The sequence below is a fragment of the Podarcis filfolensis genome (assembly GCF_964270895.1).
Source record: "Podarcis filfolensis genome assembly, chromosome: 2".
Taxonomy (NCBI): Eukaryota; Metazoa; Chordata; class Lepidosauria; order Squamata; family Lacertidae; genus Podarcis; species Podarcis filfolensis.
Window position 1 is genome coordinate 66,614,944 of NC_139605.1, and position 15,194 is coordinate 66,630,137.

A 15,194-nucleotide genomic window follows, 5' to 3' on the forward strand; every position below is an offset into this window, starting at 1 on the left:
GGGATGAGGAGTATGCAATGACTTCATACAGCAAGGGTGGGTGTGTGTCACAATCGCTCCACGCTGTAGCATTTGTCCTAATGCAGGAGATGGTGGCATCTTCAAACCTGACTCTACAAATGTATTTTGGGGGAATGACACAGAAAAATACGACAGTTACTCAAGGAAATGTAGTCTGCAAATCCTATGCACTTGGGAGTAAGCACCAGAGGTCCACAATCGGGTTTATTTTTGGAGTTAACGTTTATTAGCCCAGCATCCAAGCTGAATAGCCTGATCTCAATTTATGAACGAACAACTGCCAACAGCTATTGCATATCGATTTTTACTTTTGCCTTTCTCATACTGAAACACAAATTTTAGTGTTTATTTTTTTGTTTTTTAAACAGCCTTTTGTTTTCTTTAAAGAAAAATCATCGGGCACCCATTTTGCTCCTTTAAAACTAATATTCCCTTTTAAGAAATTTTGAGCAACGTGCACCTTAATCTGAGTTAATACAGATAACTTGCCCATATTTTAAGGGTTTGTCTCATTCAGATCCCGTTTTCATTGCTCTTAGCGTTTTTATTTGGTCTTCCAGAAAATGCCTGCTAATCATATCACATCTCTCATGGAAGCTTGTGGTCTTTTATGGAAAAATATATTAAACAGAGCAGTAGGTACACACATACAAGGTTTTGTCTCCCTCTCCTATCATGGGTGTCTAAAAACACCTGGATGTCTGGAGGACTTCTCCAAGATAAAAGCAGGAAGAGCTGTATTTAGTTAAGGAATCAAAGATTGTTCCAAGGCTCAAGGTGTAAACTGGCTCAGCTATGCAATGCATACAAAGATATTTCTCATGCACAAAATTACAAAATATACATTAATCTCTTTACTCTTTCACAACCCTAACAAAATCTAAAGCAGGCCTGCCAGAATTTGGCATGTGAAATCATAAACATGAGCAGTTAAAATATAATAAAGTGTTCCTTGCTATGGAGTGTTAAAAATGACACTGTTAGAATTAAACCATGTTTCTGTCATCTTGCTTGAAGTTCCAAACCTAAGAGCTGTTTTGCAAATAGAGAAAGTCCTCTAATGGTAAGAGCTGTTTGACAGTGGAACAGACTACCTGGGAAGGTAGTAGACCAAAACCTCAAATGTAATAAGCAGGTTGGATGGCCATCTGTCAGGAATTCAGCCAGTGTGGTGTAGTGGTTAAGAGCGGTGGACTCATAATCTGGGGAACCGGGTTCATGTTTCCGCTCCTCCACATGCAGCTGCTGGGTGACCTTGGGCTAGTCACTCTTCTCTGAAGTCCCTCAGCCTCACTCACCTCACCTCACAGAGTGTTTGTTGTGGGGGAGGAAGGGAAAGGAGATTGTGAGCCGCTTTGAGACTCCTTCAGGTAGTGATAAAGTGGGATATCAAATCCAAACTCTTCTTCTCTTCTTCTTTAGCAATGATTCCTGCATTGCCGGGAGCTGGACTCAATGACCCTTTGTGTCCCTTCCGACTCTACAATTCTATACAGCCGTACCTCGGTTTAAGAACAGCCCTGTTTACGAACTATTCAGTTTACGAACTCCGCAAAGCCGGAAGTAGTGTCCTGGTTTGCAAACTTTACCTCGGTCTAAGAATGGAATCTGAACGGTGGAAGGGCACCGGCGGCGGGAGGCCTCATTAGGGAAAGCGCACTTTGGTTTAAGAACGGATTTCTGGAACAGATTAAGTGCGTAAACCGAGGTACCACTGTAATAATAAACTTACTACAGCGTCAGTCTTCCTAGTACTGTTAGGAGAAATATTTTTCTATGGTTCATATTCTCCCTCAGGCAGAACCATGAATTCCCTCTGCTTACAAAAAGACTAGCATATACACATTTACAGGAACACTTAACTACAACAGTGAAGTCATTTACAGACAGTGTCGTCATATGGATAAAAGAAAAAAGTCTAGCAGGTGAGATCATTTGGTCCAGCTAATAACTTAGAAGTTAAAATATTAGTGCCCATTTCAAAACCCTACTGTTGCAATAAAACATGTCACACTTAGCCACCTCTTCTGTGGCTTAAATTTGTTTTGTCACACCTTTGTAATTGCAATATTTTGATTTAGAGATCACCATATTTTTGTCTGAATATAAAAGGGACTGCACCATTCTTACTGGAATTCTTGAAGGGTGATTTTAGAAGTTCTAAAGCCTTGTCAAGTAATTTGAGAAAGCGACTGTGTCATTGTGTTAATGTGTTCCAAAGATAACACAAAAAGATATACTCAGGCACCATTTAATTCCATGTGTTCCCATTCTACTTTCTTTCCACTGTTCTCTAGATCCTCAAAACCAATTAGGGGTTGTTTTTGTTTGCTGCACTCACCGCCCTCATCAGCAATCTCTGCATAAACACGCAAGTCTTCTACTCACACTTCTATGGTTACACAAGTAAGGAATGCTGTCCCATTCTGCTATGCTATTATAGACTGGTTGTTTCCTAAATGTATAAATCCTTACAGCTAGAGGATAACATTCATAAAATGCATTAAACCTATGCTTTTCAATTAAACAAAAAACAGCAATAGAGTCGATATATAAATGGGTGCCAAGGATGTCATGATATGTCTTTTGTGGGGGTTGTGTATACCTGATAGTTTCTGGTTGTTTTTAAAGTTTTGGTGAAATATACCTTGCCACTGTAAATGCTCTTTCCTAAGATTTTGTAAAATCCATGCACCCCCAAATCTTATGCATGTTTACATTATATTCAGTGGCTGTAATCCAAACAAGCAAGCATAGGATTGCAGCATTAACATTTGTACAACATATGAAGCAATTACGCTTTTACTTGCTCGTTTTTTATCCTTCATTCCTCCCCTCCTCCTAAATACCGTATTTTTCGCACCATAGGACGCACTTTTTCCCTCCTAAAAAGCAAGGGAAAATGTTTGTGCGTCCTATGGAGCGAATGCAGGGGGGAGTCAGGCGGGAAAAGCCCCCAAGAGCCGCACACAAGCTCCGTGCGCTCTTGCGGGCTTTTCCACAGGAGGGAGAAGGGACTGACTGGCTGCATCAGTCCCTTCTCCCACCTCCCAGAAAAGCCGGGAGAAGCCGCGCAGCCCCTTTAAAGAGCTGGCGGCTTCTGCCGGTTTTGCGGCAGGTGGGGGAATCCCCCACACACGTCCCAGAAAAGCCAGGAGAAGATGCGCAGCCCCTTTAAAGAGCTGGCGGCTTCTGCGCGCTCTCCAGGAGGTGGGGGAAGCTGCAGCGGATTCCCTCCTCCCCGGCTCCCTTTGAAGCAGCAAAGTGGGAGGGGAGCAGCTTACACTCCTGTAAGCAGCTCCTCTCCCACTTTCCTGCTTCAAAGCAACTACGGAGGAGGGAAGGAAGGGGACCATGGATCCTCTCCTAGCGAAGGCAGCGGATTCCCTCCTCCCAGGCTCCCTTTGAAGCAGCAAAGTGGGAGGGGAGCAGCTTACACTTGTGTAAGCAGCTCCTCTCCCACTTTCCTGCTTCAAAGCAATCACGGAAGAGGGAAGGAAGGGGACCATGGATCCTCTGCTTGCGGCTGCAGAGGATTCCCTCCTCCTGGGCTCCCTTTGAAGCAGCGAAGTGGGAGGGGAGCAGCTTACACTTGTGTAAGCAGCTCCTCTCCCACTTTCCTGCTTCAAAGTGGAGGCAGTCCACTGCAGTTGCGAGCAGAGGATCCATGGCTCCACTTCCTTCCCTCAAAGCAGGGTGCGGGGGTGCAGGGGGGAAAGAGGGCAGGAAATAGATGCCGGGCAGGAAGGCACAACCACACTTTGACCACTGGAAAGTCCATCTCAGCCTCCCCAGATTTCCACTGAGACGGCCAGGCTAATCTCGATGGCCATAAGTCAGGCTCAGCATTATTAACTGGACTTAGATAAGCCATGGTTCCCCTTCCTACCCTCCTTTGAGGCTCGATTTAAAGCAGCAAAGCGCAAAACGGACAGGAGCCGCCCGCTTTGTGCTTTAAATAGTTTAGTGCAACATTTGATTCAGAATATTTTTTTGTGTGTTTTCCTCCTCTAAAAACTAGGTGCGCCCTATGGTCATTAGGCCCATACCACCCCCTAAACAAACTTTTAGTTTTTCCTGGTGTGTGTGTGTGTTATATAATGAAGACATTTGCTTTTAAGCTCCTTTATGTGCACTAATGACTCTCTACTTGTAACTTTTTGTGAATAGGGTGGTAGGCAGTATCCTCGTGGGTACACTAAGTCCAACTAAGGCATCTGGAGCACTGGATAAGTTTAGATTATTGCAACCTAAGGGTGTGGGCAAGCTGTTTAGAGAAGTGTAGCTGACCACAGGTCTCATTGTCCCTTGCCGATTCTGACTTCTTAGAGCTAGCTGCAGGGAGTTGATTAGGTGGGTTCAGGAAGTGATTAATTCTTCAATAGAGAATGAGGAGTACCATCTGTCATAGAGGAGGCAGTGATGCATCTCCTCAAGAAAACCTACTTGGACCCAGAAGTGTTAATCTATTGCACAATGGTGAATATTTCCTTTTGGGGCAAGGTGGCCAGGAAGGTGATGGCAGTCCAGCTTCAGGCATACAATGGTACCTCGGGTTACAGATGCTTCAGTTTATAGACGCTTCAGGTTAGACTCCGCTAACTCAGAAATAGTACCTCAGGTTAAGCACTTTGCCTCAGGATGAGAACAGAAATTGTGCGGTGGTGATGCAGTGGCAATGGGAGGCCCCATTAGCTAAAGTGGTACCTCAGGTTAAGAACAGTTTCAGGTTAAGAACGGACCTCCAGAACGAATTAAGTACTTAACCCGAGGTACCACTGTACTTGGTAGGAAACTGATTCCTTTGATCCATTCCAGTCTGGCTTCAAGCCTGGCTATGGCACTAACACTGCCAAGTTTCCTGTGGCGTCCAACTTCTGTTTGTAAAAAGGACTGATGAAGTTCTGTGTGAGCTCTTTCAATTAATTTTATTGAGTAGCCAAATTTGATAAATTAGCACAGCTAAAATAAGCATTTGCATGTGTTACAAATGACTTTATACAGGAATAAAACAGTGAAAATTACAAACTGTAAAAAGGGGAACAAGTAAAACCTTGCCTCCAATTTCAGAAGAGCATGGTTTACAATTTCACACCGAATATCAATGTCTGAGTTCAGAAAACAAGGATTAATATTACAATATTTTACACTACTTTACAAAATCAAATTTACTACGTAAGGATTTAATCTGTAACTGGTGGACAGAAGCTTTATGTCACGTTTGATGGTCCCTTCACATTCTGTATGATTATATATTCTGTTTAATTTTGAATCAAAATAAACCATCATTATTGCAAATTATGAAATTACAGAAATGTAAAGGCTAATTAAAATGGATGGTTTTGATGCTGACTGAATTTAACATATCCATCAATCATACTAAATTGTTTAAAAATCTTAAAACTAGAAAAATAGAGAACATCTGTTGTGAACTGCCATGCTAAGACGGAAGCATCAGGGCCATTCTTGCCTAGTTAAGTTGTGACAGATCTTAAAAGAGGCAGTTGTAAGTAAAAGTATAGCATAGGCAATTTTACACATGGGTCTGCCCTGCAATCCCTATTATTAAAAAAGGAGTACAACTTGAAGCAGATGTAGTTTTGTCCATCATGAGGAAAATTAGAAAATTCAATATTGCAAAAAAGAGTATGAACATTCTAAAAAGCATTCCTATCCAGACAGTATAATGTGCTCACCATCCTTTTTATTTTTGTTAAAGAGGTGGAGATTAGGGATTTATTTTTGAAATCATTTTCTCCCTCAGGTAGGCTAGTTCAGTCAAGGCCTATCATCCTGTCTTACAGGAAGTGAAACCACGTTTGAAATACACCCACCCCACGACACACTCTTCAAACAAAGTATCTTTGTGCACAGGAGATAGCTGGGCATGGTGCTACATTTAAGGGCTCCCACCACCCCAAGGAGTGCAGTCAAGCCTGGTGACACCAGTTATCTGTTCAAAATATTATGCGTGCAGCATAGGGAGCAGTTATTCACCCAAGGGGTGCTGGATGCATTTGTTATCCATCCACAGTACCTGTGCCTGAGCCAGAAAAATAATCTAAGCACACAATCTATGCACAAATTGTTCTTGGTATATTTTCTACACTTTTGTTTAGAAGAGTCAATGGAACTATGGTCAAAATAATATTCAGGTTTTGATTTCCAGTACTCACAAGCACGCACTGCATTATGATCACATGCTGAAAATGTGCATATCATTCTTGATAGCAACTTCCATAACTGGATTACTACTATAAAAAAAAAGAATGACACCAGCAATAAGGAACTTCTCTTTTGCAGATTTCAACAGGTATTTTAATCCCTTTTGAAGAGGGAGATTCACCCCCACCTGTAACATGAAAGTAAACAATTCTATAAGCAACTTTTTATAGACCACTCTGACACACTGGATAGATTAGCAGACAATGTTGTTAGAAGTAGATAAGAGTTGGTATTCCGATTCGAAATGCTGGTTTATAAACACCACAGTTCTTTAGAGAACTTTAGTGGCTTTTTGTGCATGTAATGCTTACCCATGCCCGTCACTGAGGACATTTCAGTTAATCTTCTATAACTGAACAAAAGCAACGGTCTGAAAAAATGGCTGCAAAGTATCATTCCACAAAAGGAACACCAAGGAAGAAGTGCAATGGAAATATATTTCCGATCCACTTTTCTTGGGAGAGGAGAAGAGGTGTGAGAGAAAATAGAAATCCAAGACAGCTACAAGTTGAAGTTCTACCATGGATGAAGGATGATACCAGTGCTGGCTGCTTGTGTGGTAATCTACATAAAAACACTAATGCTGTTTGCCATGATTTATTTCACAGTAGTTTCCTGGGTATGAGTAAAACTAATGTTTATTATTCTTGCTTATACTATGCAGAAAATGGGATTCTTGCCTATTAAGTGGGATTTCTGAAATCTTTTTCCATTAAAGCCACAAAAATTCTTCCCTGCATTTTTTCAATTTTAAATGGCAGCATGTTAGATGCTCATCTGGATTTTAGACAAGTTACTCAACACTGTTTTTAACGTGATGATTATGGCTTAGTGTCACCATTAAGCACTCGTATTAAAAATCTTAACTGAATATAAAAATGTGACTTTATATTTAATCAAATGCAATCCATGACTTTTGGTTGGACAGTCTGTTCCCCTATTTACTTTCAATTAATGAATTAAGACTTACACACATCATGTTACTATCGAAGACAAGAATCCATGGTCACCATTTTTGTAGCCAATTCAGGCCATGTGATTATAATTCTCAATGGACATAGTGCAAGTTCATGGTTCTTTCAGGTACTAGAATACTGGTGCATCTTAAAGCTTTTTAAATGAATTGTTTCATATTCATTTAAATCCAGTCAGATCCCTTCACGTTTACTCTGCCTTGCTTATCATAATCCATTTTGAAAAGCACTAGAAACTAAGTTCATTAAATATTTTGTTCACCACGAATTGTTTCATTGCTTCTTTAAAAATGTATTTTTTAAAAAATTAGTGATACACATTGTATAAATCAAGACAATATAGTTTCCCTGCAACTCAGTCTTGGGAGGTTTGAAATATAGCAGCAAAACAAAGCAGAAAAACAAAACAAAAAGTTAGAAACATAGTATTTTGAACAAAAAAAATCTTGTATAAAGGTTCAGCTCTTCAATATTGCCTTTATAATGCTACTTACAGTGAAACATTCTGCAGCAAATTAAAAAGGCATCCAACATGTTCAAATGGATTTTAATTGTTTGAAGTACAAGATTTGGTGGTCCTTTATTTGCTTTGTTTTTCCTTTCTTTCTGAAAATCACAGTGAGATTCTCATCAACTGCATCAGGCCAAAAACTTTATAGGAGCATTACAAGCACAAGTGTTCTGTATGCAGGAACGGTCCTTTGAAAGGGGCTCATTTATTCACTTGCTGCTGAATATGCAAAAGGAACTCATAGTACGATAATGCAGATTCTGTTCTGTCTTCTATCATATTTTGCAGGAAACTTGGTTTCCATGGACTTTCATCCCTTAAAAATAAAAGCAAACAGAATTTCATGAGCGTCAACACTGTTTAATGCTTCATTCCTAGAAAATATTTACAATGTGAATTGTCTGATAAAAGCAAAATCTATTTTGTTAACATGTCGGGAATCTACAGCATTAAAGATGCTCATGCTGTTTGCATGGGCACAAACTCTGATACATACATGGATCGGAGGAAGCAAACACTTCTTCATTCATGGCAGCACCTGGGACAGCCCTGTAGCTGTTCTTGCTATTGAAATGGAAGGGAACTACTGGCTTGTGTGGGAATTCCATGCATGCCACAAGACTGGCCATTTCAGGTAAGTACTTAAGGGTCTGAGCATCCCTCCATTTGTACATCCCTTAACACTCCCCATATGCCGCCAAAGATCAGTGTTGCTACCCCTTTTTACTTTCATTGAATGTGGTGCCACTCTATATCTGCCAGAAGCAAGCAGAGAATGTTCCTCTTTTTAATAGGCGGGGGGCATGCAACAGAGGAAGTTTGTAACTAAGCTCTGCAGAGAGCCAGTTGCCACCTGTCCCAGGTGAGCAGCAAGCTGCACGGCTACCAGGTCTGTATGCTGATGTAGCCTTCTCATATAAAAATGCCACTTACCTTAAAATATACAATATAGGAAAGAAGGGCCTTTGCTCCCTCAGCCAAGAGATAAAAGCAAGCATTCTAGAAGACTCAGCCGTATCAAGTTCTGGAAGTTGTGTCTGTCATAAAAAGAGCTACTGTGAATGCCAATCAAAAATAATATCTAAAGTATTCAGGTTATATATATTCAGATATAATCAGGTTGACATTGGCCCCCATATACCTGCAAGAATATGCATAACCCTCATTTATTTGAAGGCGGCAAAAACTGTTCCCACTGCATTTTTTCAGGCACTGCTGCTCAAGTAAAACTGCATTGTACAAAATGCCATTAGCAGTCTGTCAGCAACCCACTATCAATGAACCATGGTGCAAGAGCAGCCCTTCTGAAACTTAGTCAGCAGTAGGATTAGATTTAGATTTAGCCAGCAGTAGGATTCACTCTCTGCACCATTCTTTAACTTCAACTCCTGGCTAATTGGTAGTGAACAATGTGTATACTTAAACAAAGAGGCATTCAATGGGGTCACTTGCATGTGCAATAGAAAATTGCTTGTGCAACAGGATTCCCACCCCCACCCCCTGGGAGCTCCTCCAACTCTCCAGCGCATGTTTTGGGGTGCATGGGACAGGAGGAGAGGGGAAAGCTGCAGTGCACACCTGCTTGCACTCCATTGGATCCTATCCCAAATGTCTCCTTCAGGACTGGAAGTGGATCCCTCAATCACCTGACACCATTGTGACATCATGTGACAATGTCAAAGGGACTTGCCTCTAAAGTCCCTATCCAAGCAATTTCTGTACCATCCACTTGCAAACAGCCTTAAAAATGATGGCAGCTCACACAGTCTGGAGATTCCCCACCCTCAGGCCTACATAGTGGAAAATCTTTGAGGAAACATTTTTGTTCCCCTAAATAAGGAAATACAGGGTGTATTCAACATTGTGTTAAGCGGATCATTCTATCAGTGTAAGGGTTTCTCCTCATGCAATGGAACCATCTCCCCTTCTCCTCTGCCTGCACAACCCTCAAATCTGCTCTGGGGGCTTTCTCAACTCTTTGGAGCCAATCTGGAGGAATCCTAGAGGAAAGACATCCCTCTGCACTAGTGCAACTATTTCACTGAATGCTGCCCGTAAATTCAGACACTTGTGAGGGATATCTAAAGATTAGAACAGGTGAAGTGAGCTGCCTGTAAGCCAATCCTTAAAAATACTGCAGTTTGCACAGCAGGAATTTTAATTGTGTAGCTTAACTTTTTCACGTAGTTCTAAGGAGCCAGAAGTTCTTCTGAATTACAGAGGAATCCTCACTTACATGGGGGTTCCATTCTGGGATGTGCAGAAGTCCATTCTGACCCTGTTCTGCCCCTGCACCCTTTCGGCACTGTGCACCCTTGTGCACAGTTTTGCGAGTTGGGAGTTGCCTGCACATTCTTACCATATTGTGTGGTATTGATGCATAGTGTTGAACTCCAAGGACATGGCTGATAAAGTTCTGTCCACAATTCTTTCCAACCCACAAAAACATCACCTGTAAAGACAGACATGGATAACCAGAAAACATTACTCTGTGCGTTTTACTCCTCTCATACACTTTCTGGCAAATGACAGCTATGAAGCTTCAAAGAGAATGAGCCACATTTTGCACACAATACGAATATTAGCAGAATGTAACTTACAGAGCCAGCATCCATAAGGTAGGCACCATCTCTATTTATCTTCTCCACAGACAGCTGGAGAATGGGAGGCTGAGGTATTGTTTTGTCATTGACGTTGAGGGCTCCCTAAAGAAATATGCATATAATTGGTAAGATATGAAGAGGCTACAGGTCAGATCTTGATTAACAATAGGAATAGAGACCTTATCGTGTAAAAAGGCACAATGTACCGACCCGTATGTTGCAACTGCATTTTACCCTTCAGTATGTTTAACCTTAAGGGACGCGGTTGGCACTGTGGGTGAAACCACAGAGCCTGGGGCTTGCCGATCAGAAGGTCGGCGGTTTGAATCCCTGCGACAGGGTGAGCTCCCGTTGCTCGGTCCCTGCTCCTGCCAACCTAGCAGTTCAAAAGCACGTCAAAGTGCAAGTAGATAAATAGGTACCGCTCTGGCAAGAAGGTAAACAGCATTTCCGTGTGCTGCTCTGGCTCACCAGAAGCGGCTTAGTCATGCTAGCCACATGACCTGGACGCTGTATGCCAGCTCCCTCGGCCAATAAAGCAAGATGAGCGGCGCAACCCCAGAGTCGTCCGCGACTAGACCTAATGGTCAGGGGTCCCTTTACCTTTACCTATGATTAACCTTAATCATGGCAAAACCTTATCGAGGCCTAAGAGGTGGTGTTTACAGGCACAATTTAGAGAAAAATGATCATACCTCGTCTGTGAGATTGTCAATTCGGTATAAATTAGGATGCATCATAAGCATGAGGTACACTAAAGGTTGGTTCTTCACTTGACACATGGTAAAGATGCGATCATCTAAACGTATGTTTGTCCCGGTTTGGAATGCTTTCTGTGGATAAAAGTAGCAGCATTACCACATCCATTACTCAGGAAGTAAACCTACACAGCATAGCATACAATTTATATCCCATTTGGTAATATATGTAAGAGAGGAAGATGAAAGGACATCTCAGAGGGCAACACACCAAGATCTATCTGTGCTCTGCTTATTTGTTTTTATAAAATTCATGTTGTTAGAAAAAGTCTGATTTAAATACAGTTAATAAATTTGAAAGTGCAACAGCAACAAACACTAATCAATCTAGAAGCAAGGATTCATTAGTCTAAATCCAGAGGGCCAGTTTCTCCTCACACACCAGGACTTGAGGAACAACTTCCTATCATAACCTGCTGTCAAAAAGCTTTCACCACAACTTGTAAAGTTTCAGGGAAGCCAAAATGGAACACTGAAAAACCACTGGAGCTGCAGTGGACAGAGGAAATGTTAAAAGCCAGTGTTTCCATGTATTTTGGTGCACATCTCGGGACCTTCATATCCTGGATATTATGTTTTCAAATTTACTTTTGTCCTTACCTGCTTTAAGAGAGCCAGCACATACAATGGGAAGAGACGTAATGAAATCGGAGCCATGAGTCCAGGCTGCTGAATGGTTAGGACAGAGGACCGGTACGCAGACAGAGAATCTATTACAGCATTCACCAGTGCATCTCGAGCATCACTCAAGCTAGCAGTAACTGACCGGTCAACAGCTAAAGAAAAAAAGTACATACTGATTTTGGCTACTAAGTTAGGCGTCCTTGATGATCTATGGTTCTACAGTTGCTTAAGACTCTCTCTCTCTCTCTCTCTCTCTCTCTCTCTCTCTCTCTCTCTCACACACACACACACACACACACACACACAAACAAAAAGCTAGGAAGAATGCAAACCAGAGATGGCAGAATGTCAGCCCTTCACACAGTGAGTCATTGTTCCAGCCACTTGAACCCACACAGCTATAGCAGAATGCTATGCATTCTATGTCAATACAAACCAAAAACATTCACCACCACCTTCAGTATCTCAAGAGCAATATGGTGGTAATAAAATAATAATTGTTCAGACATTATTATTCAAAACTACAAATACCTTACTTTCAAAAAACAACCAAAGCACTTACCCATATTGGCTAGCAGCCCGGTAATTGCTTGCACGTCAGCTCCCAAATAAACATCACTCAGCTGGCTAACAACTGGTAAGCACAAAGTGTGAACACGAATCCTCCTTTCACCTGTACAGGGAAATCCATAACATCAGAGCTGCATCTAACAAATGTGTCCAGGTGATGCTTCAGAAACCTTCACAGATGTAGCCCAACATTATAATTAATAGTCCCCCCCTCCCGCCTTAATGTAGTCATTCAAATAAGTCAAACACAGGTTGCAGTTTTTCAACCAAACTTCCACCAGGGAGACTTTAGAAGAAAAATCATAGAATTGTAGATTTGGAAGGGACTCCGAGCATCACCTAGTCCAACCCCTGCAATGCAGGAATCTCAACACAGAATCATAGAATTGTAAATGCTACAATTGTCCATCTTCAGTTTAAGCAGTCATTCTATTTAACAATGTGCATTCTACAAACAAGCTAGTGTGTGCTAATTAGTCAGATCTATGAGGACTCAAGACCAATTAATCTTATCTTCACAAAAAATGTAGATCAACAAGCATGTATATATTTTGTAGCAGATACTACTAGTGGCAACTGATGCCATGACATCCTTACCTTTACTAGATGTATAGAGGAGAGCTGACTGGAAGCAGACAACCTGCATGTCTGTGAGATTCTCCTCTACTGACATCTGTACAGCATATCCTGCATCAGGGTTCACATTGGGTAAAGACAACAGATCTGTTGACCGTACAAAGAAGTTGCCATGGAAGGTATGAATCGAAAGGCCTATGGAAGAGAAAAGTGTTTAAGGAATACTATTTCAACTCAAATCTTGCACATCACTTTGACTGCATTGTCTCCTTGCAAAGAAAGTCATAAGCACGTCTGAAAGCTGCTGAAGTTCAGTAATTTATCCAGTTCTCCAGCATCAGACCAGCCTTAGGCAGTGCCACTAAACACCTATTTACTGGGTGTCCTCTATTCAGAGAACTTGTATAATGTAATGTCTGAGATCCAAAGGGCCATATGTGATATTCCATGGACATACTGACGCCGTCTAGCACCCATTTCCACTACAATGGTACCTCGGGTTACAAACTTAATTCGTTCCAGAGGTCTGTTCTTAACCCGAAACAGTTCTTAACCTGAGGCGCGCTTTCGCTAATGGGGCCTCCCACCGCCACTGCACCGCAATTTCTGTTCTCATCCTGGGACAAAGTTCTCAACCCAAGGTACTACTACCAGGTTAGTGGAGTTTGTAACCCAAAGCGTTTGTAACCTGAGGTACCACTGTACAAACTCTCGCATTGCTGGAAAGCTTTATTAGAGAAATATTTAACATAAGTGCAAAGGGCAACAATCCTCCTGTGCTGATGTGGAAGCTATTTTGGCACATGCAGAGCGCTCTTTGGCCCAAGCCAATGTCTCAAAGTCTCAGTCTCAGTGACTAAACAGATAAGTAGCACAATATCTTAAGGAATAATTACACACATGTATTAACACTTGCATTATCACAGGGAGTCGGTCAAGTCCTGTAAGGGGGACTAGGGAAAATAAAATAATGCTCTCAAAATAAAAGACAGAGAAGCAACTCCATTACTATTTCACCTGATCTTGATTTACAGATTAACACTCACTTTATTAACGAATGGCCTCACTTTATTAAGGAATTAACGGATGGTCTCACTTTATTAACGAATTTTTCCACTGGCAGAACTGTCTGAAGGTTATTTTTAACTAGACTTGGTAGACTCTATATGTAAATCTAGGGCAAGATCACACAAACAAACATTTACCTTTCTCAAGGCTAGTTAGGTCAAGAACATTCTCTTTAATTTTGTTTTATTTATTTTTAAAAGTAAATAACGAATAGACAAAGGTGTTATTTTTTGTATAAGGAAAGATTTAAAGACCTGTATCCATTAAAACTGAAGAAGCAGAAATCCAGCTCTAGGGACGTGGGAACTGCTTCCTGACTCCAAATTCAACTCATCCAAGTCTGTTCTTTTTGAAAACAGCCTGGCCTACTCGTCGACATAGAGAACAACCACCCAGTATTCTGGACCACTGGATCACAACACACTGGGAGAATCTAATACATTCACAGATGCATGTTCACTGTTCTAAATATTCTAAATTCACGATGCTAAGCTTTTAAATATTTGCATGTGCGCTTCTGCCAATTACTTATTTGGGCACTTATGGAAGCACTGCTTTGCTTAACATTAGCAAATTAAATTGTCTGACCTTTCGTACACCTAATTCGCATGACAGCCTCAAAACCAATCTTCCGAGTCAAATATCGTTTCAGCTCTTTCTGTAGTTTCTCCACCAGAAGAGGATTGTGTTGTTGATGGTAAGATTGGTAGTAATAGACACTACCAGCTGAATACCTCGATATACAACCTAAAAATAAAAATCCAAGGATAAATTGAAGGAACAAACTACAGTCAACACAATAAATACAGTCTAACATTGATAGTATTGGGAGATGCACTAACAGTATTGGGAGAAAGTATGTGCCAGGGTATTTTAAAATATTGTAGAAATGTTACAGTAAGCCCAAAACTTATGCACATTTAACTTGTGCGCATTCAGCTTATTGTATAAAAATTTAACTTCCTATACTCCAAATGGAACCCACCATTAAGATTCAGTTTTTACTATTTAAAACGTATTGTTAAAACTATCGTGCTGATTTCTTTTCCTTTTTACAATGAGACACCAGAAAGCACAAATGTGAAAATATCTTACTTACCTAATGAAGCCAAGTCAGAGTACTGCCCGCTAAGGAGGAACAGGTCAACTGCAACCTGCTGTCCAGAACAGTCCAAGGCCAACTTTTTATAGAAGTCAGTAGATGGTGTAAGATGGATATCCTGGTAAAAAAAGTCAAAATGATAGAACTTCAAAATACACATTT

At 41.1% G+C, this 15,194-nt stretch overlaps 1 protein-coding gene and 1 long non-coding RNA gene across 2 annotated transcripts in view; one reads left to right on the top strand and one right to left on the bottom strand.

The window, feature by feature from the left end:
• Window positions 1-72: 72 nt before the first annotated feature.
• Window positions 73-2,682, top strand: LOC310756306. The gene is made up of 2 exons (XR_014544795.1): window positions 73-1,187; window positions 1,444-2,682. It is a non-coding gene; the product is annotated as an uncharacterized lncRNA (long non-coding RNA).
• Window positions 2,683-4,930: 2,248 nt separating this feature from the next.
• The window catches only part of SEC24A (SEC24 homolog A, COPII coat complex component), a 38,423-nt gene continuing 28,159 nt past the window's right edge, over window positions 4,931-15,194 (bottom strand). Inside the window, exons 15-24 of the mRNA XM_083600003.1 lie at window positions 15,030-15,150; window positions 14,519-14,677; window positions 12,884-13,057; window positions 12,279-12,389; window positions 11,693-11,868; window positions 11,030-11,167; window positions 10,332-10,436; window positions 10,091-10,183; window positions 8,665-8,768; window positions 4,931-8,047 (exon numbers count right to left, since the gene is read on the bottom strand). Of these exons, the coding sequence (XP_083456129.1) occupies window positions 7,933-8,047; window positions 8,665-8,768; window positions 10,091-10,183; window positions 10,332-10,436; window positions 11,030-11,167; window positions 11,693-11,868; window positions 12,279-12,389; window positions 12,884-13,057; window positions 14,519-14,677; window positions 15,030-15,150 (1,296 nt within the window). The 3' untranslated portion in view covers window positions 4,931-7,932. The remainder of the gene's footprint in view (window positions 8,048-8,664; window positions 8,769-10,090; window positions 10,184-10,331; window positions 10,437-11,029; window positions 11,168-11,692; window positions 11,869-12,278; window positions 12,390-12,883; window positions 13,058-14,518; window positions 14,678-15,029; window positions 15,151-15,194) is intronic.